Consider the following 23559-nt stretch of genomic DNA (forward strand, 5'->3'; position numbering starts at 1 on the left):
AACTCGGTTAACCCGTGAAACCAAGTTAACCCGTCAAACTCGGTATATGTGTTATGAAAGTCTGATAACTAAATATAAAGAAATTTAACATTAACAAATTAAACTAAACAAAAAAAATTAATTAAAAAGAAAAAAAAAAAGCAAAAAAAAAAAACTTCGGGTTACCTTGTTAAACCAGGTTAACTCGTTAAACCCGAGATTCGTGTTACGAAAGTCTAATAACTAAATAAAAAAATTAGTATTAACGAAAGAAAAAAAATAAAAAAAAGTACGGGTTAACCTAGAATTAACTGGGTTAACCCATAAAACCTGGGATATGTATCATGAAATTTGATAACTAAATAAAAAGAAATTTAACATTAAGAAACTAAACTAAAAAAAAAAATTAATTAAAAAGAAAAAAAAAACTCCGGGTTAACTCGTCTAATCAGGTTAACCCATTAAACCCAGGATCCGTGTCATGAAAATCTGATAACTAAATCAAAAAAAAAATTTAACATCAACCAAAGAAAAAAAAAAAAAAAAAATGGACGGGTTAACCCAAAATTAACTGGGTTAACCCATGAAACCTGAGATATGTGTCATGAAAGTCTAATAACTAAATAGAAAGAAATTTAACATTAACAAACTAAAGTAAAACGAAAAAAAATTAATTTAAAACAAAAAAAAACAAAAAAAATCCAGATTAACTTATGAAATCAAGTTAATCTGTTAAATCTGGGATTAATGTCATGAAAGTTTGATAACTAATAAAAAAATTAACATTAACAAACTAAATTAAAAAAAATTATTAAAAGAAAAAAAAAAACAAAAAAAAGAAGAAAAAAAACTAAAAGGGATAGAAAACAAAAAAATGAATTTTTTTTTTTTTTAAAAAAGCTCAAAAAAACGAAAAGAAAAAGAAAGAAAGAAAAAAAAGGACAGCTCAGCGTTTCACTGTGGACTTGCACAGTGAAACGCTGAGCAGTTTTAGGATATGTTACCATTAATAACAACATTTCCATGCCCATCATCTCTCCCTCTCCCTTATGCCAAACTCGAATCTCCACAATGTTCATCACCCTAAAAACGTCACCGTCTCTCTTTCACCGATACAGCCTCCATTTCCGCTCCTCTAATTCCTCGAAATACAAATACCGCTGCCTTCTTGACCAAATTGCCCCCGTTTCCGCCAACGTCATCGCTGCCGCCGTCGCCTCCTCTGGTTCTGGCTACCTCCATGGTGCAGTTACCTCTGCAATAACTCACGTAGCTGTTACCGCCGTCGCTATTGCCTCCGGCGCTTGCCTTTCCACCAGGGTGGATTTTTTATGGCCCAAAGGAGAAGAACAACCTGGTAAAATTATTGATTAATTCATAAAATTAAAAAAGAGAATAGAATAGAAATAGAGCTAATGACTGAAAGTCTAGACATACAGGTTGTTTTATAGTGGACGGGGTTGATGTGACTGGGTACCCGATATTTAATGAGGCCAAGGTTGGTTCGGTTTCTTGTTGCTTGTTTTAGTCACCGTTGCTTCTTTCTTTGCTACCTGTAAAAAAAACCGCTTTGAATTAAATTTGTGAAGGCAGGTGGTTAAGGCTATTGCATTTGCTAAGAAAGCTCACCATGGCCAGTTTCGCAAAACTGGAGACCCTTATTTCACTCACTGTATCCATACTGCTAGAATCTTGGCTATGTTGGTTCCATCTACTGGCAAACGAGTATGCTTTCTAATACTAACTCCTGATTCATGTTGTTGTACCTTTCTTTTCTCTTCTTTCCTGCACTCGTAAATAACCACACGATGAACACTACTTCCATTATTCTACTTTGTTGTTAGTGTCCCACTTGATTTTCGTTTATTTTTGTACTTATTTTATGATTGCATTGAGTCTCTTGCTTATATTTTAAAGCCCGCTGCAGGCCATCGACACACTTGTTGCTGGGATTCTCCATGATGTGGTTGAAGATACAAGCGAGAGTTTACTCAGTATAGAAGAAAACTTTGGTGAGGATGTGGCAAAGTTAGTAGCTGGTGTTTCCAAAATTAGTTACATAAATCAGGTAATAATTTTATATTTGTAAACTCCTCCTCTTCCATTCCTTTTCTTTTCAATTTTGGAATGTGAACTTTATTGATCCTGGTTGGCAAGTATTGTAGAATTCAACCTTGTGGAACTGTGTATACCTTTTTTTCCGGGGTCAAGGTTAAGGGGATGGGCAAAAAACCATTGTGTGCCCCTTTGCTATTGAATTCCAATCATATCAACCCCTCTACTCAATTTTGTTACATACCAGCCCTTTAAAATATAGGATGAACTAACCTTTCCATCCTTCTCTGTCAAAGAACTCCATTAGCTTGACCTCATACTATTAGTTGGCTTAGCGTTGACTAGTTGGGTGCTTCCATGTGACATGAAAATAATTTTTGGAATTAAAAAATAATAAAATACCAATCAGGATTATTTGTAATAAAAAGGGAAAAAAGAAAATTAATTTTTGAAATTTAAAATTTAAAAATTAATATTTTCATTCCATGTGGCAACACTTGATTGGTCAATGCTAAATCAACTTACGATGTGAGGTTAAACTAACAGAGTTCCATCATGGAGACAGATGGAAGGGTTTTCACGTCCTAAAAGTTGAAGTAGAAGAGCTGGTATGGATTAAAATTGAGTAGAGGGAGTGATATGATTGAAAGTCGATAGTACAGAAACAAATAGTGATTTTTGGCCTAAAGGGATGCTTTCATTTTGCTGTCAACCCATAGACCATAGTTGCCTTTTGTAGATGAATAAAAAGATCCATATACTACTCTCTAACTCTTTTTTTTTTTTTTTTGGAAAATTGACATTTGAGGATAGGTGGAGCTAGGCTTTTTAATGAACTGATTTGGGAATTTGAAGAGGTACAAAAATCATTTTGCATTGGATTTAACAATAAATTTTAAGACGACAGTTTGTTTCTAGAATTGGAAAGATAAATGCATCTGAGGATGTCCTTTTTAGTTCCTTGCCTTTCTCTAGAACTGTTGCATGAGAGATGCATTCTTTATCCATTTTCATCATTGGAGAAGAGGTCCTTTCAGGATAATTAGAGATGCCATGAAAAAGTTTTGGTGAAAAAGGGGAATGATGCAAGCCCATATAATAGATTTTTAAGGCTACATATTTTAGAAAGAAATACAAGATTTAATTTTAATATTTTAGTTCTGTACTTTAAGACTTCTTGTTTTATTGGGTGCCTATAAATAAACACCCTGGACAAATATTCCGTTCAACTTATTATTATTGATTGAAATAAAAACCAAGAGTTTTCTCCAAGACCAAGGGTGTTTCTCTTACTTTGGTCAACCCAAGATTAAGCGTGTCTTGATTTGGTGATCTTGTTGTGGTTCTATGTTAGAGAAAAATTAAGACATTCTCATAAATAGTTATATTGTTAGCAAAACAATATACCATCACAAATAATTCTCATACAAAGCATATACAAATAATATATTTTAAATTTGACCTTGCACATGAAGTTGCTTATAAAAGATCTATCCTCTATAACTATATTTAGTTCTATAAAACAATATGAATAAATTTAAATTGCTCCCCTGTTACTTGTTCAAATAATGATCCATAATCAAAACTTAGTCTTATCTTTTCCTTTAAAAAGTTTGAAGTAACAGAAATTAGCTATCACAGTCATGTATATGGCTCCAACAACTTTCAGAGTAAGCACTCATATAAGTAGTGACAAAGGAAATAGTAGTAGTTGGTAAAAAAATAAATGATAAAAGAAAACAAAAGGGTAAGAAGATTAATGGATTAACTGAACAGAATAATTTAAATTCTTATGTTTTATCATTGTCACCGCTATTTTTTGTTTCCTTTATTTCACTCTCATTTCAGTGTCTAGCATTTTGTCTTCCCTTTGCCTTTAAGCATAAGATCAGATATACACACACATAAGGGTCAAATAATTTTGATTTAATGCACGACATATTGTGTTAGTAATTAACCCGAGGGGAAAGTTGGCACTCCTCTTGACCACATTGCTGCAACATTGATGCAAAAACAAAGATTTTAATATTCTATGAATTATGAAATTTAAGATCATATGGATTGAAATAGTCTCGATAATAGCTCAGGGGAAAAAATGGAAGCCATGCTGACGTTGATTGAAATAGATAGTTTAGAGTTGCAAATTGTAATCACTTAACCTCATGGCCACAATAAATTGAACTATTTGTACTATTCTTATTGTAAACAAATTACTTTCCTCTGTTTTCTCATATGGTGATTGTCCTAATTTCTATAGATCTATGTACTCTTAAGATTGGTATGTTTTTCAGCTGTTATTATTGACCTTTTTTTTCCAGCTGCTAAGGAGACATCGTAGGCTAAATGTGAACCAGGGTACCCTCGGTCATGATGAGGTATCCAATGTGAAGTCTGCATTGTGAAAATTTTATTTTGCTTATTGACAGAGAATACAAGAGTTTTATTATTCTGTGATTATCATAATCAGCATCAATGTGGAGTAAATTATAAATTATTGCTTTTAGTTTTGCAAAATGAATTAAATAATCCCTCTTGTTTAAAAAAATTAATTAGTCCTTTGACCAGTATCAATCATGGTTAATTTAATATCATTTGGTGTAAAAAATGTCTTCTTTTCTCACAATTCATTTCATATTATATACTTCTTTTTCTTACCACATATCTACAATAGTTATCTTTTTTTTTTTTCCCACAAAGATTTACAAATTTTTTCTAACTCCCTTAATTTTACTGTTCATCAAGGCAAATAATTTACGAGTGATGCTCTTGGGCATGGTTAATGATCCACGTGTGGTGCTCATCAAGCTTGCAGATCGTCTTCACAACATGAGAACCATGTATGGACTCAACTTCTGTTAATATCCACAATCTATGTCTATTCTAAGAGGTCCTTTTTTTTTCAAAAATAAAAAAATGTTGAAAATTCTCAAATATTTAAATTCTTTCCTCTTCCTTATTGTTGATGGACGTGGTGGTTTGCTTCTAGGTTCTTTATGGTTTGAGACAATATGATAATAAATCATATGCTGTTTTTATTTTTGAAGATGCCTTTTGCAAGCGAACATTTTGGTTTATAGTCTACTATATTAATCACAATTCTCGATAATGTTTCATTTTTTTTTTATTGTAGTTATGCCTTGCAACCTTCAAAGGCTCGAGCTGTAGCTGAAGAGACCTTGCTTATCTGGTGCTCACTTGCTTCTAGACTGGGTTTGTGGGCATTGAAAGCAGAGTTGGAAGATTTATGCTTTGCAGTTCTTCAGGTTTCCTCACAATTTTTGTTGATTGTTGTGAAGTGCATTAATATTGATGATAAGCCAATTGCATATGTAGGTTAATCTGAATCCATAAATTTATATTTTGTGGTTACTATGATCGTGTGGAAAATAGGATGATAAACTAGTAATTTTAGTAATGGATGTTGAAACTCCTATAAGCAAAGTGCTTGAATAAAGAGGAAATTTATTGAATAATCTTGGCTTAATAACATCTATTATATTATTTCATTAATGATTAGGATTTTCTAGGTTTTGAGGAGTTTAAGAAAAGTTCAAAATACAGCTTGGTAAATTAAATATAACTTTTATTCGATCGTTGGATCAAACTGAAATATTGATAGACAATTTTGAAGGCCCTGTTTGCTTTTGGGTTAAAATTTCATGATGATCAAAGATTGAAAAGGTCTTGAAATAAGTGTCAAAAGTTACTGTGTGAGATTGTCTTTTTTGTATTTTGATTCTCTTTCCTCTTTAAATTGGGACTTTTAGTTTAATTAATATTTTACTATTTAGAAATCATAATGCTAGATAGATGAATTCTATTAGTTATGTAAATTTTAATTAGAAATTAATTTCTATAAAATTTTTTAAATCTAGAACTAGTATAAATAAAAATGTCTAGTTTATTTTATGGAGATTCTGATGATTATTCAGATTTTATAAAATACTAGAGTTTATTCTTTAAATTTCTCTACATTTTAGGTCTGTAAGCTTTAGAGATTAAGAACTTTAGTTTTATCCACGCTATACGTCACATCAATTGGTATGAGAAGATTTGTCAACTGATATAAGGAGACAATCTGGCATGAAAAGTCTGCTGGAGTGCTGTTACTGTTTTGGGAAGTTGTTTGCTAGTTTATGAAGAAATTTTGGCTGGCTTTTTCCTATTGTTTTCTTTTTGATGGCTGCTGATTGTTGCGCAAAACAAAGACAGAAGGGAGAAGGGCTATTGGTTTGTAAAGTAGTGACTGATTATTTTTTTCCTGTTAACCACTTAGTTTAGTTGTGAGAATAACTAAAAAACTTTTGCTCTGATACCAAAAATGATACGGGATAAAAAAAATATTTTTAAAAAAGTAAAATTAAAGAAGAAAAGCTTAAAATTAGAAGAAAGTGGCTGAAGAAAAGAAAGTTGTAGATGAAGGAGAGGAAAAATCAGGGTTGAAAAAACAAAAGTCTTAACTTTTTTATTAATTTATCATAATCTAACTATAATGTCAAAAAAATATTTTTAAATAATAAAACCCAAAATCAATTAACAATTAAACCAAAAGCCTACAAAAAATAAAGTAAAGTCCACAATCGAATAATATCAAACTTAACAATAAAACCAAAATGAAAGTTCAAATAAATTAAACATAGTAACATGAGCTAAACCCTAATTTCCCAACCAATGAACTATAGTTGGACTATCCTCCATCATCGAAGGTCATATGCTTGTGTGAACTGTCTCGGGTCTGGTATCCGCACCAAAATTGCAATTGAAGATTTAAATACAATGAAATTGCAGATCTGATTGTGTTGGAAACCTCATATTGTTGTGATGATCAAGTTTAGGATAGTACTAGATTGTTTATTCTTGTTATGCTGCAGGTCAGATCATTTTTTTTTAAATGTTTAAAAAATATTTAGGTATTGCTAACGTGTTATCAAGAAGGAAAAAAAAAAATCATGTAGGGATTTATCCAATTTGACCTAGTCGATTTGACAAGTTTAACAACCTGGACAACTAGAAAAAAACGTAGTTTAACGCAAAAAAAATTCTAGATGACATCTTATTTTTTAAATATTGAGATTATAATATATTAAATTGACTTGAGTTAATCTAAGGTAACATGTAAAATCAATAACCTGAGCTATGAGATTGTGATAACCTTGTAAAAAGAAAATTAAAAATTATTTTGAAGTTTAATTTTCAATCAACCCAGTGTTGAAGGATTAAATTGAAACAAAATCAATTAAAGAAAGGAAAAAAAATGACTTAAGTCAACCCGCCAAACTTGGATCATAAGACCGGGATAACCCAATAAAAAGTAAATCATAACAAATTATGAAGTTCAATTCCCAATCAATTTAGTATTGAAGGATTAAATTAAAAAAAAATTCAATTATAAAAGAACACGATAAAAACCTATGTCAACCTTGATTAACATGTTAAACACGTTAAGACTGGAGTAACCCATAGTAGGCAAACCGAAACAAACTATGAAGTTTAACTCCTAATCAATCTATTATTGAAGGATGAAAATGAAACAAAAATTAAATCACAAAAAAAGACAAAAAAACACCAAGTTAACTTGTAGAAGCCACGACCTAGGTCATGACATCCCTATAAAAAGTAAACCGAAATAAATCACAAAGCTCAATCTCTAATAAATCTAATATTAAATAACAAAATAAAAAAAAATATAAATTTAAAATTAAAGAAAAACACAAAAAAAAAAAAAAAATTATTACAATAAAAAGTACGGAAACAATGATTTCCCTTTCTCAATTAGTTTTTGTACATCTTTTCTTTACTTTTTTCTTCTCTCATTTTCTCTAATAACATTCTCAATTTGCTTGATGTTACGGCATGCAGCCACAACTATTTCAAAAAATGCGGGCTGACCTATCTTCCATGTGGAGCTCTAGCAATAGACCTGGATATCTGAGAAGAATTATAGCTTGGAATGAGAAAAATTCAACTCTTGGTTGTGAAAATTCTGTGACAATTGACAAAGATGTCTCGACCATGAAGGTAACTCTTGAATTGTTGGCAAGTACTCTATCCTCTTGCCTTTGATAATGAAGGAAAATAGAGATTTTGGGAGATAAAAGGCCAATGCCATATTTTTTGTTGTCCTTGGGGAGGGGGGGGGGTTATTTGTAGAAGCACTTGATATTTGGATTTAAGTAAGCATCCATTTGGTTTGTTCTAAAATAGTATCTTACCTTTTGTCTCATTTCCTTTAAATTATGGGTTATTTCTATTACTATATGTCTCAAATGTTTATCATTTAATGATTCGTTGCATTAATGATAGATAGAATTTGTCACAATTATTTTTGTATGGTTACACTTTTTGTATAAGGTTGCAATAGTTTTGAAGTGGCTAGATTAGTTGTCCACAAGTCATTTTTATTCCATTATTGTCGGTGTGCAGGATCTTTTAGAAGCTGTAGTGCCTTTTGATATCTTGCTAGATCGAAGAAAACGGTCTAAATTTCTTAATGATCTTGGCCTAACATCAGAGACTCAAACAAGACCCAAGGTTGTGCAGGATGCTGGAATTGCTTTAGCATCTCTTGCTGTTTGTGAGGAAATGCTGGAGCGGGAGCTATTTATATCAACTTCGTATGACTTCTTTTCTCATTCACATTTCTTGTATATCATTCCGGAAGATTGACAATTTTTATTCTTATCTTATGCTTTGCAATGACAGTAAAACTCATGCAATGGATCTACCATGCTTGCAGTTATGTTCCTGGAATGGAAGTAACTTTATCTAGCAGACTGAAAAGCTTGTATAGCATCTATAGCAAGGTTTGTCACATTATAAAATCAGTGATACTAACTTGAGGCTGGTATTTCCAAGCTTCTTTATACTTTTCCAAGATTTAATAATTTTGCCTCTTGAGAATTGATTTTTGCTACCATGAGTTTTGCTTGCAGGCTTTTGCTTTGTTGCAGTTCATGAGCATATTCTATATGTTTTCTTGACAATGCATTTGCATTCAGAATTTATGTAGTTAATAGTGTGTTATAGGTCTAGCAAGTAGTCTGAAGGAATGAGGTAGTAAACCAGCTAACTATAGTTTCTGTTGTTCTTGAGGGATGCATTGGTGATTTCAATTTGAATCGAGGAAGATTGGATATCCCAATAAAGTTATTGAAAGCATAATTGTGTGGGAGTAGGTGCAGAGTGGATGTGTATTGCTTGATTTGTACGAGTGAATACTGGGAGTAACACTTGCAACTCAGTCCGTAGTACTCCTTTGGAAGTTTCACTGTTATAGATATTGAAAGAGTATTCTCAGGCCATTGATGGTGATTCATTATTTTGTCTGGCCTTTAATATTCTCTACATATTTTAAATTTAGTGTTCTTAACCATTCTCTTTTCATTGCTAGTTAAAGTTATATGGGACAGTGGCCTTATTTTCATTGCTCAAGTTCTCACAGAGAGTTTTCATTTGATTATATTAGAACACGTTTCTATCTTTGCTTCCTCTAGATGAAACGAAAAGATGTCAGCATCAATAAAGTATATGATGCCCGTGCTTTGAGAGTGGTTGTTGGAGACAAAAATGGAACTTTACATGGACCTGCTATTCAGTGTTGCTACAGTCTTCTTGACATTGTGCATAGGTACATGAACATGTTCATCTATATCCATTACATGCTAGCTGAACAGCTTGTATTTGCGTCTAACTCATATGAATGACCAATTATTAACCATACTTGCCACTTGTCAGTTGAGGTATGTTGGCATCATTTATGATTTATTCTAGTGGTAATGTTACTTGGACGAGGTTACTACAAAGCTTGGTAGTGTTAGCCCTGGGTTTTTTTCACCCCTCCAGTCTATACATCATTATTAATTACTTTGAATATTTTGGCATATTTTATGCATTTCATGAAAAGGACTGGTTCCTGTCTTTCTCATCTATCTATCTATCTGTGAATTGTCTCGGTCTGTACTGATTGTGACCAGATAATGGGTTATGTCTTTCTATCTTCCTTCGCAGGCTTTGGACTCCAATAGATGGTGAACTTGATGATTACATTATTAATCCAAAGCCTAGTGGTTATCAGGTAATAAATATATATGAAATGAGTCAATAAGTGCTATTAAATACTTATTCAGATAGTAGGTCTATTGTTGCATTCAAGAACGCTATAGTCTGACAGACATATAAATGTTTGCTACTAGCTATAGAGAAGTCACTGAAAAATCTATTAGCATTAAATTCCATCCGTCTTTTCCATAGAGCCATAAATACACACTCAAAACAAAGGGGAGAAGAAAGGAGGTTTTAGAATGGAATTTTAGTTCTCTAATATAGTTTAGGGAAAGATGTAATAACTAAAGCCTAGATACATTGTTATTACATTTTTGACCAGCAGCTGAGGAGCCTATTTGTTATCAAGTGACGTACTCATAAAACCAATCTAGGCCTACAGACTAACGAAATGATGATCTTTCTGAATTCTTCAATCTAGGCATATAGCTACTGCTGCTGCTACTGATAACAAAACCTTACCCCATTTCAAATGACATTCTGATGTATAAAGATGTCCACTAAATCTCATGACGTGAGGGTATAATTACTTTCATTATACATTTTCTCAACTTGGGTAAGTGAAACATAGAACCAAATGATAAAGGAAACAAACCTGAAGGTAACCAAACATGAAAAATCAGTTTATTTGATCAATTAAAACCAATCCCTGGAGAATGTCTATTTAGGCTCCTTATGCACCAAAGTCAAAGCACAAACTCAATAGGAATAAGAAAAGTGAAACATAAGATTCTTGCCCTATACTCTCTAGAATGCTTTCGCTATGATATCCCTCCTTAAATGAATAGCTTTTAATAATCTTGCATGCAGTGAGCATGAAATTGGTCTAAAAGGAATAGTATGTATTTGGTCTTGTTACAAAACTTGGCATGATTTGCATTTTACTTGACGTTTGTTCGGCTATTTGTCTCAATAAAGCTAGGTCTATTCTGCCCGCGCATGTCTTGTCATATTTTAAATCTTAACTTTTATTTACATTTGCAATCCCTCCACAGTACAATGCAAGTTCTAAAAGGATTATGATTAGTATGTACTAGATTTGTGGCCTGTGATTTATCATGGTCCGGGTTGATTTTTCTGCAACATAAAAAGTCGATACTCAAGTGCTGCAAGTGTGTTTTAAAGAAGAAAAAAAATAAAAAGCCTCGAGTCGACCTGAACTAGTATGCCAAACTCTTAACTCGAGTCTTGAGGCTGGGCCAGCCTTATAAAAAGCAAATTGAAAAAAATAATGATAATCAATCCCCAACAATCCAAATGTAGAAGGCTAAAATAAAAAAAGGTCATCATAAAAAAGCTCAAAAAAATAAAATACCTGCAAACCCAGGTAAGCTTGCGAAACCTTGTGAGTTTGATATAAAAGGCAAAACATGAAAAATTACAAAGTTTAATTTTAAAGGGAACCCAATTTGGAAGGACGAAACCAAAATAATATATTAAAAAATGATCCCAAAAAAATAGCCAGGTTAATTGGCCAAACATTGAACAATGAAATTGAAAAAAAAAGTGCAAAAAAAAAAACGATGCTAATTTGTATTAACTTTTCAAATTCGTGACTCAAATTACTAAACTGGAAACATCTTATCCGGAAAAACCACAGGTAATTCCCAACAAATAAAATATCGAAGGATGAAATTAAAAAAAAAAAAACAATTCAATTATATGAGAATGAGGATCAAATGTAAAATAAAAATAAATGAGAGGACAACTTAGAATTTAGAAATGAAAGGTAAAATTGAAAAGAAAAATTAAATTCACCAAACAATTAAAAAAAACATTAAAATAAAAAAATAACTACCAGATTTGAAAAAAATAACAAATCCTAATTATGGACCCAATGATGAAATTGAAATTTGACAAGGGACAAAAACAAAAAATAGAAATAAAAAAAACGAGGATCAAAATTAAAATATCAATAAATAAGAGGATAATTTTGAATTTTTGAAGAGCTAGCGTGAATTTCAATGGGGTGGAGAGAGAATAGAGGAGAAGAAAGAAGAGGCTGCCGATGATAAATTGTTGCCTCAATCACTAAACGTGTTGTTTGAAGAGCTTGAAGAGCGTGAAAGAACTCCACAGTTTGGCATGAGCCATGTGCTAGCTTTTTTATTTAATAATATTATACATTTTGATTTGGCATGAGCCATGTGCTAGCTTTTTTATTTAATAATATTATACATTTATCAAAATACCATACTTCCTTGAAGCCAACTTGATTATAATAAAAAAACCTGGATGAAATTACTACAAAGCCCCTAAAAGCAAGTTTAATAATTTTTGTTTTTAAGGCTATTAAAGTCATTTTACTATGTTAAAAAATTGAAAAGACAAACACTTCTGAATGCAAGTTTAATATTTTTTACTTGTAAGATCAATTAAATTATTTTACCGTGCTAAAAAATTATGAGAAGACATTTTGTTTCTAATTAATTTGATAATGATGAATGAACCCTTATGAAAAAATCGTTCTACCATGAGAATTTCACTGTTTCAATCTATAGTAACCTGTGGGTACAATAAAACTCTGATTATTTTTTTTTGTTTTTTAATTTGGTCTTATTGTAGTTCTTGCTTACCAAGTTTAGCATGATTTGCATTTGACTTAAATTTGTTTGGTTACATGTCTCAATAAAGCAGGTCTACTCTGTTTGTGCGTGTGTTTTTTCATATTTTAAATCTGAACTTTTTGTTTACATTTGCAGTCTCTACACACTGCAGTACAAGGTCCCGATAATGCACCTTTGGAAGTCCAAATAAGAACACAGGTATGAAGTGAAATTTAAAATGTCAATTCTGTGATACAGCTCATAAAATTGCAATAGATCATTTTTTTGTGCTGTTGGATCAATTTTTTTACTGTAAAAAATTATTCAAATATTGATAATATGTTTTTTTAATAATCTTTTTAATCATGAACTTAAAATATAATACATATTGGATGATATTTTTTTAAAAAAAGTATTAAGACAGTGACATATTGAATCAACTCGGGTTAATTTGTTAAATCTATGATATAAGCTAAGAGACCGTGATAACTCTATATAAAAAAAAATTAAAATAAATTATGAGAGCCAATTTCTAATCAACCTAATATTGAAAGATGGAATTGAAAAAAGAGAACTAAATTAAAAAAAAAAAAAAACAAAAAAACTACTTGAGTCAACTGAGTTAACTTGCCAAACCAGTGATCTAAGTTATAAGATCAATAAAAAAACATGATGAAGCCTAATTTTAAATGATCAATTAGAAAGTGGCAAAAAAAAATATAGAAAAGCAGCCAAAAAAAAAAAAATTCTAGTCAGCTTGTTAAACCTATAACTTGGGTGGTGAAATTGAGATAAATTCATAGAAAATAAATCGAAAAAAATTACAAAACTTCTTTTCTAAAGATTTAATATTGAAGGTTGAAATATAGAAAAAAAAATTAAATTAATAAGACCAATACATAATTACATAATCTAACAGGAAAAAATAAATTGCGAAGCAAACACTATTCTCAAAACAATTTAAAATTGAAAGAAAAAAAAAAGGTTGATGGATAAAATTAAAAAAAAAAAAAAAACAATGAAATAGTATTATGTGGGTGTGGATATATTGATTTGGCCACACTATTTATGTTTTGTTAATAATTAATATCTATTCTCTCACAGAAAATGCACGAGTATGCTGAACATGGACTTGCTGCCCACTGGCTTTACAAAGAAACTGGAAACACGTTGTCTTCCATTGGAAGCACTGATGAATCTGAAACTGAAGCATCCTCGTATCTTTCCAAAGATATTGATGATCAAACTTCCATAGAAGATGATCAGTTTCAAAAGTACCAGTCCCTCAAAGCAGGACATCCTGTCCTTAGAGTGGAAAGAAGTCATTTACTGGCTGCTGTTATAATCAGGTATGCTATGATTTCTTTCCTCTCACAGGAAAAAAATTAGAGAAATTTGTTGACTATTTTAGGCTAGTGCTGTAGAATTTGGTGATTTAGGTGCTTAAAAGTTAAAAACACTGGTCTGAACAATAAAGCTTTAGTCCCAAACTAGGTGACTCTCATCATTAGGTTCAATTAATTGCTTTTTGATTAAAAGTATCACCGCTTTCTCACATATCTAGCAAAAGGTTGTACTTGATTCATGATAATTTCCTGCTGCAGTTGAAAGCCTACGAAGCAGATTTATAATGCTCGAGTTATTCTTGCTTAGATTCCACAATAGGAGAGTACAAGCTCTCCTACATAGGAACGCTAACAAGCCCGCCTATTTAAGGTCTGAATAAAACATGTACTAGGAAAATAAAAACTTGACTCTACTAGAGAAATTCCTAGCAACTTGCAAAATTATGGAATTATCCCTGACTCTACTACCTGGGACACAGCTGCTGCTGGAATCGAAAGCCCACTGGAAAACCTAAACTAACTTCCTACTTGGAATTGTTTATGGAACCAAATTAAAGCTTAGGGTTGAATGTTTGTCTCCTTCTGTTCCTTGCCTAAATATTCACCTGAATCAAAGCTAAATTCATAGGTTGCATTCATGGTGGGTTTATTGTTTTCCATCTTTTTATTTTTCATCCCGTCACATTATAGCCAAACATAACGACTTAGAGGTTGAAATTCTCCAATATTTGCATTTCAGAGTAGAAAAGGGTGGAAGAGAATTGCTTGTTGCTGTTAGCTTTGGATTGGCAGCTTCTGAAGCAGTAGCTGATCGAAGATCTTCTTTTCAAATAAAGCAATGGGAAGCTTATGCAAGATTATTTAAGAAGGTTGAGCTCCTCCTCTTTCTATATTTAATATGTGTAGTGAATTTTAACAATATTCAAGATAGATATTTGGAGATTCTAAACATCTCCCGAAACTTTTATTCTTTAATGCTCAAAGTGCCATGCTTTGTGAAGTATAAAGAAATTGGCTTTTGAGGAAAAGAACTTGAGAAGAGTTTGTTTGGAATTTTCCAAGCTGTTAGGGGTTTGAACTCTTTAGTCTTTTATTTTTCATAATAATCTTGTTGTTTGCAAACAACTTTTCCCATCACTTGGAACAAATTTTACAATGTATGATAGTAATGATGTGAAAATATAGTGGTAGCAAAATGATGATGATGTGTTGTAATTGTGATTGTTGCAATAAGATAATGGTGGTGATGACAACCACTACGATGGTAATGGTGGCAGCAACAGCAGAGCGGTAGTGATAGTGGTGAAAGTGATGGTGGTTGAAATATTTGGATGATTGTTACTTGATAATTGTCTTATTTTATAGAACTTTATGATATGAAAATATTTTATAATAAATAAACTTAGTTTATAGTTTGAATGTAAAATATTATACATAAACCAATTTTTTTGTAAAATATTCTACACGAAACAAGAACCCTTAGATTGTATGAATGATGAGGTTAATTACCGCTTGCGCTTTTATTGATGACTTGGCTTTCTAGGTATCTGATGAGTGGTGGTGTGAGCCAGGACATGGTGATTGGTGTACTTGCCTTGAAAAGTATACATTTTGTCGTGATGGTATGTACCACAAGGTATGTTTAATATGAACCTTTTTTTTTAATACATGTTTTATGTGACTTGATGAGAAAAGGTAAATGCTGACTTCATTGTTCCATGATATTTAAGCATGGCATGAAATTTGTTTATAATGTGAAACTTACATTTTTCAAATAAGAATTGTGAAGGAGATTCACAGTATTTTGAAAACTGGTAGTTCATCACTTCACATGTTGTCAAATGCAAATAGGAGTGATTTCTAAACAAAAGCTTCTTATAAAGGATATTTCTTTCTCCCAAAGTAACTGGAAGTAGTGTTATAATCTCTCAACACCATTGCCCCATTTCCCTAGCTTGTACTAGTGTTATTGACCCATTAGCAGACCTATACCCAAGCAAGAGTCTAGGTCAATTGGTCTCTAGTTAAACCAGTAGGGCATTGGTAGAACTGTTGGCTCAAGATAAAATAAGATTGTGATTTGTAATCTTTTAATTTAAATTATAAAAAATAGAAAACAAAACACAAATTTTGTAGAGATTACTAGGTTGCAATTATGAAGCCCACCTTAATTTTTACTTTTTGGAGGGAAAAGCAATTATGAAGCCCACCTTTATTTTTAATTTTTTTGAGGGAAAAGCTTGTTAAGAGCTAGAAGTGAGGCTAGAGACTTAAAGACAGGTGTGTTGGAGTGTGGAGTGGGGTCTGTTGTTTGGTGTCAATTTTTATTGGTTATTTATTATAACTTTTACTTTTTCTCAAGGAGTTGACCTTTTATTGTTATTGTTTAACTAGATTATTACCCCAAGGACTAAACGATGTGGGTTTCTTGATCACGTGGTCAAGTAACCTTTAATGAAGTTGAAATATAACTCAAAAAGCTGAAAAACCAGGTTTTATAAAATAATGATATAGAGGTAAACCCATTACACAAGAACCAAAAGTATTGGAATAAACTTGGACTCAGATATAAATATGTACCTCACAACTTGAAGTATGCAAATGATGCCACGAAACCAATTAATTTTTGATAAGGTGGTTGTACGATTTTAATTTTCTTTGCAAAGAAAGGATGTTCAACCACAAACAATCAAAAGGAAGAAACTCACGTTTATTATCATTAAGTTGCTGAAATTTACAGCTCTAAAACCATTACATAGTCTCATCTAAATGACTCTAATGCATCTCTTTTGGATTGCAAGCCACGAGCCCAATCTAAGGATTAGCTACCATAAGTCTAATAATGAAGTAAACCCTAAACAATACTTAATGGGCCATAACTAATCTAAATTAAAATTATTTGTTCAACTTTAAATGAATAAAATAGGATAATAAAAGCGAAGTCTCCATGCTAGAATTTCTCCATGTAGCTCAAATCTCAAGCTCTCTTGAGTAGTTTTGGTCAAAACTTTTAGTGTTAGGAATTCATTCAACTAGGAAACTTTGTTTTGATTGCTATAATTTTCTTTCTTATATTGCCCCTTTTTAGTCTTCTTGATATGCTAGGAATACCTGCAAAATAAGAAAACAAAAAACCAAGAAAAAGATCTCCTTAGATGCCATCACATCAAGTCCATGTGAGATTTGAAATCCTTGCAAAGCATGAACTCCAATTATTCAATGAATCTAGGCCATATTAGGAATCCTTGTAGCCCAAGTCCATGCATAAGTTTAGGGTCTAAATAAGTATCATTTAATCTGCATTTGCTGTTCAAAATTAAACCATTACAAATCTGGATTGACTGGGCTGAAAATAGTCAAGAAAGAACACTTTGTCGACGAATCTACCAAAACAATAGCAATAACTTCGACCAATTTAAATAATATGTTCTTGAACTTTGATTGACTTGAAACTTTACCACAATATAGTTTTATATGTCTAGTATCTCTCTGTAAAATTTCAGCTCGCTCTGATATATGGTTTGAGAGATATGCTTGATCTCACAAAACTAGTGAGGATTATTTCAAGTCAAAATTTGGACTTAACCTGGTTCATATCATCTCCTTTTTCTTCAAAAGGATTCTTTCTCAAATCTATAACAAGAAGATTATCTCTTGAAGAAAACAAATGAGTACCAAGCTGAAAAATAGCATCATTATTAAAGTTCAAAAGAACTTTGTTAGCAAAGAAGATCTCCTTGATATACAAGCATCTCCCTGATATACTAGCTCATTTTCAGCCATCTTTTCCTTCAATTTCAGTTGCTGATTAAATATTTGCCTAGGTGTAAAAGGTGCAAGAGTTCAGGCCTTCCATCTATCTCAAATGAATATTTATTTGTCAATCCATCATTCATAACTCTTCTATTATACTGTCATGGTCTACCTAGCAACAAATGACTAGCTTGTATTGACACAATTTCACATAACACTTCATCACAATATTTACCAATTGAAAAAACAGCTAAAACCTGCTTATTTACCTTCACCTCACCACTATTATTCTATCACTGTAATTTATAAGGTATGTGATGTTTGGTATTAAGCAAGTTTAACATTTTTACTAATTTAGTACTAGTTACATTAGTGCAACTACCACCTTCTAGAATTAAGTTACATACCTTATTTTGAACATGACATCTCGTGTGAAATATGTTCTCCATCTGATTTTCCAAATCATCCACCTTGAGGTGCATATTCAGTGCTCTCATCATCACAAGTGTTTCCCTCAACTTGATAGCATTTTCCAATGATGACATCTTCATCCCTCTCATCAGTCTCAACATTATTATTGGTTTTCATAACCATAACTCTTTTGTGTAGATGTTGTGAATCAACATGATCTAAACCCAAATAATGAAAGCATTTAATATCATGGTTACGAGAAGTAGAAGTATCATTGTTACTTTTACCAACGCCTAAGATGTCTTTCTTCTCTCTTGGTATTCGATTTTTACCCTCATCATTTGGCTGTGATGGACCAGCCCTAGTGTTAGCCTTCCAATTAGGTTTTCAAGGTGTCGAAGGGCTTAATCATTGGCTTCGTTGAATGATACCTTTCTGTTTAAGCTGTCTCTCCACCTTTACGACCATATAAACCATTTCTTTTAACTCCATATAATGATGCAACTCCACAATATAAGTTATATCACTATTAATTCCATTCATGAATCTAGCCATAGTAGCCTTTCTATCTTCCTCAATATTAACCCGAATCATAACAAGTTTCATCTCTTTGAAGTACTCATCAACACTCTTTGTATCTTGGCACAAACTCTACAATCTTTGATATAATTCTCTGTAGTAATGGCTAGGCACAAATCTCATCCTTAAAATGGATTTCATCTTATTCTAAGTATTAATTTGCCTCTTAAAATTCTTCTTGTGGTTTGTCACCAACTAATCTCACAACACAATGACAGTCATTATAAACAATCACAACAAACTTGATTTTCTTGAGCTCCAGATAATTATGACAAAAAAAATAAAATTCATTCCACTTTCTTCCACTCTAAATAAGCTCCCATATCATTCTTTCTCGAAAAAGCCAGTATTTTCAACTTAATTGTATCAAAATCTTCACCAAATTCATTCCACTTTCTTCCACTCTAAATAAGCTCCCATATCATTCTTTCTCGAAAAAGCCAGTATTTTCAACTTAATTGTATCAAAATCTTCACCAAACTCAATTTTATGGTCACCATACTTGTAATTACTTCTCTAGTTGAAATTATCATAATATCTATCATCTCATACCAATGATTCCGCTGCTGTCCAAACTGTTCCCATGGCCCAACGACATATTATCAAAATCAATATCACTTATGTCCACATTATCAGCCACAAACTCATCCACATCGGTGTGAACTCATCTTACAACCCTTATAATATTAAATTCTCTTTGCTCAGGTCTATTTTGAACCTCATCTTGATCATTAGCACACTGCCTCTCCAACCTATACAACCTATCTCCAAATTTATTGGCTTTTTGGTTCATTCACTGATTCATAATTCGCAACTGAGTTCCAATCTTATTTTCTTCTCTGTGGTGCCAAGTTATTGCTTGACTCCGATATCTTTGAATCAAAAAAATTGGTTAGTTGACAAGAAATATATTCTTTACTCATTTCCTGACGTGTTTACACTCTCGTGTTTTACTTAAGGATCTGTGATGATTCACAAGATACTTTACGACAAGACGAGGACATACTAGAATTAATATGAGAAACTAAAATTAACACAAAAATTATCTCTAAACTATAGAAATAATCTAACTGAAACTTAAAACTAGGAAAACCCGAAACAACCCAAATTTATTTGAACCGAACCGATTATAAAACTTTTGACCCAAACCGATTTGAATATATATATATAATCTTGATGCAACAACAAAAATTTTCTGGATGATATGTAATTTGTTTTTATCAAGAAACCCTAATTAACACAAACCCTAGTGATAGGCGTGAAGAAAAATCAATAATGAAAACTAGTCAATAAACATTTTAAGGAAAAATTCACATCTGACTTGATGCATATCATTTAAGATACACCTAGCAAATTAAAGAGGGGAGTAGAGGGCAGGCGGGTGTAGTCCCTATAAAAAGAACATAGCAAAAATACAAGATTTAAATTTGATTAAATTGTGAAAAATGTCAAGTCAAATTGAACCCTTTGGTTTCAGATTTTCAGTTATTTTTTGGGTCCATTTATGTTTTACATTACATGACCATGATTTGTTAATTGATGGAAGATAGCCAATATCATGATGACATGTGCACTACACCCTGCATTAAAATTAATTGCTCCATTTTTTTTTTTCCAATTTTATTGACCTTAATAAATTTTAATTGTATTTTACTTCTAATTTTTCTATGTTTTAATTTTTTTGTTGAATTTTTAATTTCAATTTTAATTGGCTACCTTTGGTCAATTAACAAATCATTGTCAATCTAATGGAAAACATGGACGAAGGGTTTAAAATAACTTAATTCTAGAATTAAAGGATTTGATTTGATCAAATTATAAGTAGAGGGTTTAATTTAACTAAATTCACATATCACAGAGGCATCCGACAATTTTCAGTCTTGTTATAGTGGGACTGTAACGTGTCAACATCTGATTGGCCAGCAACTGGTCAACTGACATCGTTCAATCAAACTAACGGACATGGATGGAGGGTCTCAAATGGTCCAATTCGGGTGGTGGAGGGGTCAATTATAGTTTTTTTTTTTTTTTTCTTTTCATGTGTGTGTGTGTGTATATATATATATATATATATATAATCAAATTGATATGATACATGGACATATGGTAATTTTAATTCCTAAACTGCAAGGTCCCTGACTAATAAAAAATTGAAAGGATTTTGGACCTTGCCTCTTTAAAAGAGAGCTTTGCCATTGCTTCTTGCTAGTAGTTCCAACTTCCACCTACAAACCTGGCTTCTTGGCTTCACTTTTGCATGGATGGGTCATCTAGAATATAGTCATCGAGATTTTAATGGATCAATTGCGTAAACAATCAAAATATTAATTCGGAATGGATTGGTGCCAGATCTACTGTTTAGCTGGTTCAACCAGCCTTACCTTTTATATAAACAATGTTATGTATCCAATTTCTTCCACCAGTTGCTACAATGAGGTAGACTCCCTAAACTGAATGTTTTTTTGCAACCTGACCTTCCTGTTGGAGCTTTCGAGGTAAGTTTAATGATTGTATTCATGATTCATGCTTCAAACTAAAAGAAGAAACCTCAGAATTTCGCTGCTTGGGGTAGTTCTTTCCCTGTCCTTGCTTAGCATTGACGATGGTGGAACTTCCATTGCAAACTGTCTTTTATTCTTTTCTTCTTTTCCTTCTGGAAGAGCTTGGTCAAACAATAGAAAACACATTGATTGTAGTTAGATCTGTTTTTGTTGAGAGCCTTGACTTGCTGTTATAAATGTGTGGTTGGGAGAAGATTTAGCTAGAGTACTAGATGATTGCTAGGATTGCTGCCACTCTCATCTCCCTTTCCTGCTTGTTTCCTGAATGCTTTTCAAAACCTGCTTAAAATATGGAGGATCATAATTAGATGTGGGAGTGTAAAACTATGAGAACTGTGGTAGCAACAGCTATCTAAACATGATATTTCTCGTTTAGGTTTTGTGCTACCCTTCTACAAGTGTCTATTATCTCACTTACCCCTTGCTTCGTTTGGTGAACTTTTATATCTATGGACAATCATAAATTAGCCAACTTAGTGGAAAATTGGACTTTCTATGAGAAATGAATGAATTCATATGTTATCATGCAGCAAGATCAATTTGAGCGCCTATTGCCAACCTTCATCCAGGTTATTGATCTAATGGAAGAAGAAGAATCTGAATATAGAGCTGTTCTTTCTGCTGTTTTTGAGGGCAAGCCAGTTGATTCTATTGCATCTAGGCCAAGCATAGACACTGTTGCTTCAACTTCTATGGAAGCTAGCATCAATAATAAGGTTAGTTTTATTATCCTGTTATTTCTTAACCCTGATAACTAACGGGTCAAATACTAAAGACATTCTTATATTCTTGCCCAATTTCATGTCTTGCTGCCATTTCTATCAATTACATATAGTTTCAGTTTCTTACACACATGTACAAATATTATGTGTGAGAGATCCTTTCAGAAGTCTTGAGAATTGGTCACTTTTGTACTCTCGCTCACATGTCCATGTTTTCCTTCAGCTCCATGCATGATTTGCTACTGTTTTATGATAACAAGTCTAGGTAGTGAGGATCAACTAAAGGCTCAGCATATTATTTAAGGAACATCACAGATGTGAATTGAGAAACATGTGTTGTGAAACATGCTTTATTTGCAACAAGTTTTTATATGGTGCATCTCTCTTATCATTTCAGACCGAGTTTAAAAAATGGGGAAGGATTTTGAAACCGTTTTCTCTCGCTTAACTAATTACATGATTTATTTTGCATCATCCGCCAACTAACAGATAACGGAATTCATCTCCCCTCCTCCTCAAATTCCATAATGAGAAGCAACAAGGGTCCATAACAAGTTCATCATGATATTTGTAAAAAAATTAAAAATCACATTGGAACATTGATCAGGAAATATCAAGCTCTCAGCCTATCTTGTTAGATTAATGATTCACTCTGAACTACATACAGCTACATGTAATCTTCATTTGTTTACTGTTTATAATGTAGAAATATCTGTCTCACAAATCTACGTCAGCTCAAATAAGATACCTACGATTGTCCATCCACAGAGGCATGCATGTGAGCCCAGGCACATGCTCTTGCCTAAATAGGATAGGAGCTGCTCAGAACATTCTCATGATTGAATTTTGTTTTACTTTCAGGTGCGTCTTTTAAGGACAATGCTTCAGTGGGAAGAGCAGCTACGATATGAAGCAATTCTTGGGCAACCAAAGCATGAGCGGAAGTCTTATAGTAGTCTTGAATCCGGTGGCCTGAGGGAAGTGGTCATTGTATGTTGGCCTCATGGTGAAATAATCAGGTTAAGAAGGGGTAGCACTGCTGCGGATGCTGCAAGAAGAGTGGGATTTGACGGAAAGCTGGTTTTGGTTAATGGTCAGTTGGTATTACCCAATACAGAGCTCAAAGATGGTGATGTGGTTGAGGTCAGAGTTTAAATACACATTAAAAAATCAATTGTAATTGTCTGGTGTAGATAGAAGGAGAGGTAGATGTCATAGCCATTCTTCTGAAAATGTGATTGTTGTAGGGGGCAATGGAGCTTAGCATTCAATGATTACTCCATCCCTGGTTGGAGGAAATATCCTTATGCCGATAGATGTCATGATATTAGGAGAACATATGTCAGCAACATTTATTATTTTTAATATGTTTTTTTTTTCTATCATACTATTTGTCTCTATAATAAATATATTGTTTTTCATTTATTATTTCCCTCGCAAGTTTAAAAGATTTTTTAGCACGTCCTCATAATAGCACGACATCCTTAGACGAAGAAGTTCCATCAATACGGGTTGGACGAAAGTGACATTAATCTTGAGTATTGTA

At 32.4% G+C, this 23559-nt stretch overlaps 1 protein-coding gene across 3 annotated transcripts; it reads left to right on the forward strand.

The window, feature by feature from the left end:
- The first annotated feature begins 988 nt into the window (after window positions 1-988).
- Window positions 989-23441, forward strand: LOC118034457 (uncharacterized). Of its 3 annotated transcripts, none has more exons than XM_035039753.2 (18): window positions 989-1336; window positions 1419-1477; window positions 1573-1704; window positions 1907-2047; window positions 4353-4409; window positions 4777-4871; window positions 5165-5297; window positions 7894-8052; window positions 8458-8648; window positions 8771-8837; window positions 9528-9661; window positions 10042-10108; window positions 12798-12860; window positions 13746-13990; window positions 14727-14856; window positions 15531-15623; window positions 21822-22007; window positions 22875-23441. In XM_035039753.2, the coding sequence occupies exons 1-18, from the start codon at window positions 1003-1005 to the stop codon at window positions 23166-23168; spliced, it is 2580 nt and encodes an 859-aa protein (XP_034895644.1). In that variant the 5' UTR covers window positions 989-1002; the 3' UTR covers window positions 23169-23441. The 3 variants fall into 3 exon arrangements, with proteins under 3 accessions (XP_034895644.1, XP_034895645.1, XP_034895646.1); XM_035039754.2 differs by having other exon boundaries at window positions 21861-22007; XM_035039755.2 differs by having other exon boundaries at window positions 1247-1336; window positions 1569-1704.
- Window positions 23442-23559: the final 118 nt, after the last annotated feature.

This window comes from Populus alba, chromosome 13 (assembly GCF_005239225.2).
Source record: "Populus alba chromosome 13, ASM523922v2, whole genome shotgun sequence".
Classification (NCBI taxonomy): Eukaryota; Viridiplantae; Streptophyta; class Magnoliopsida; order Malpighiales; family Salicaceae; genus Populus; species Populus alba.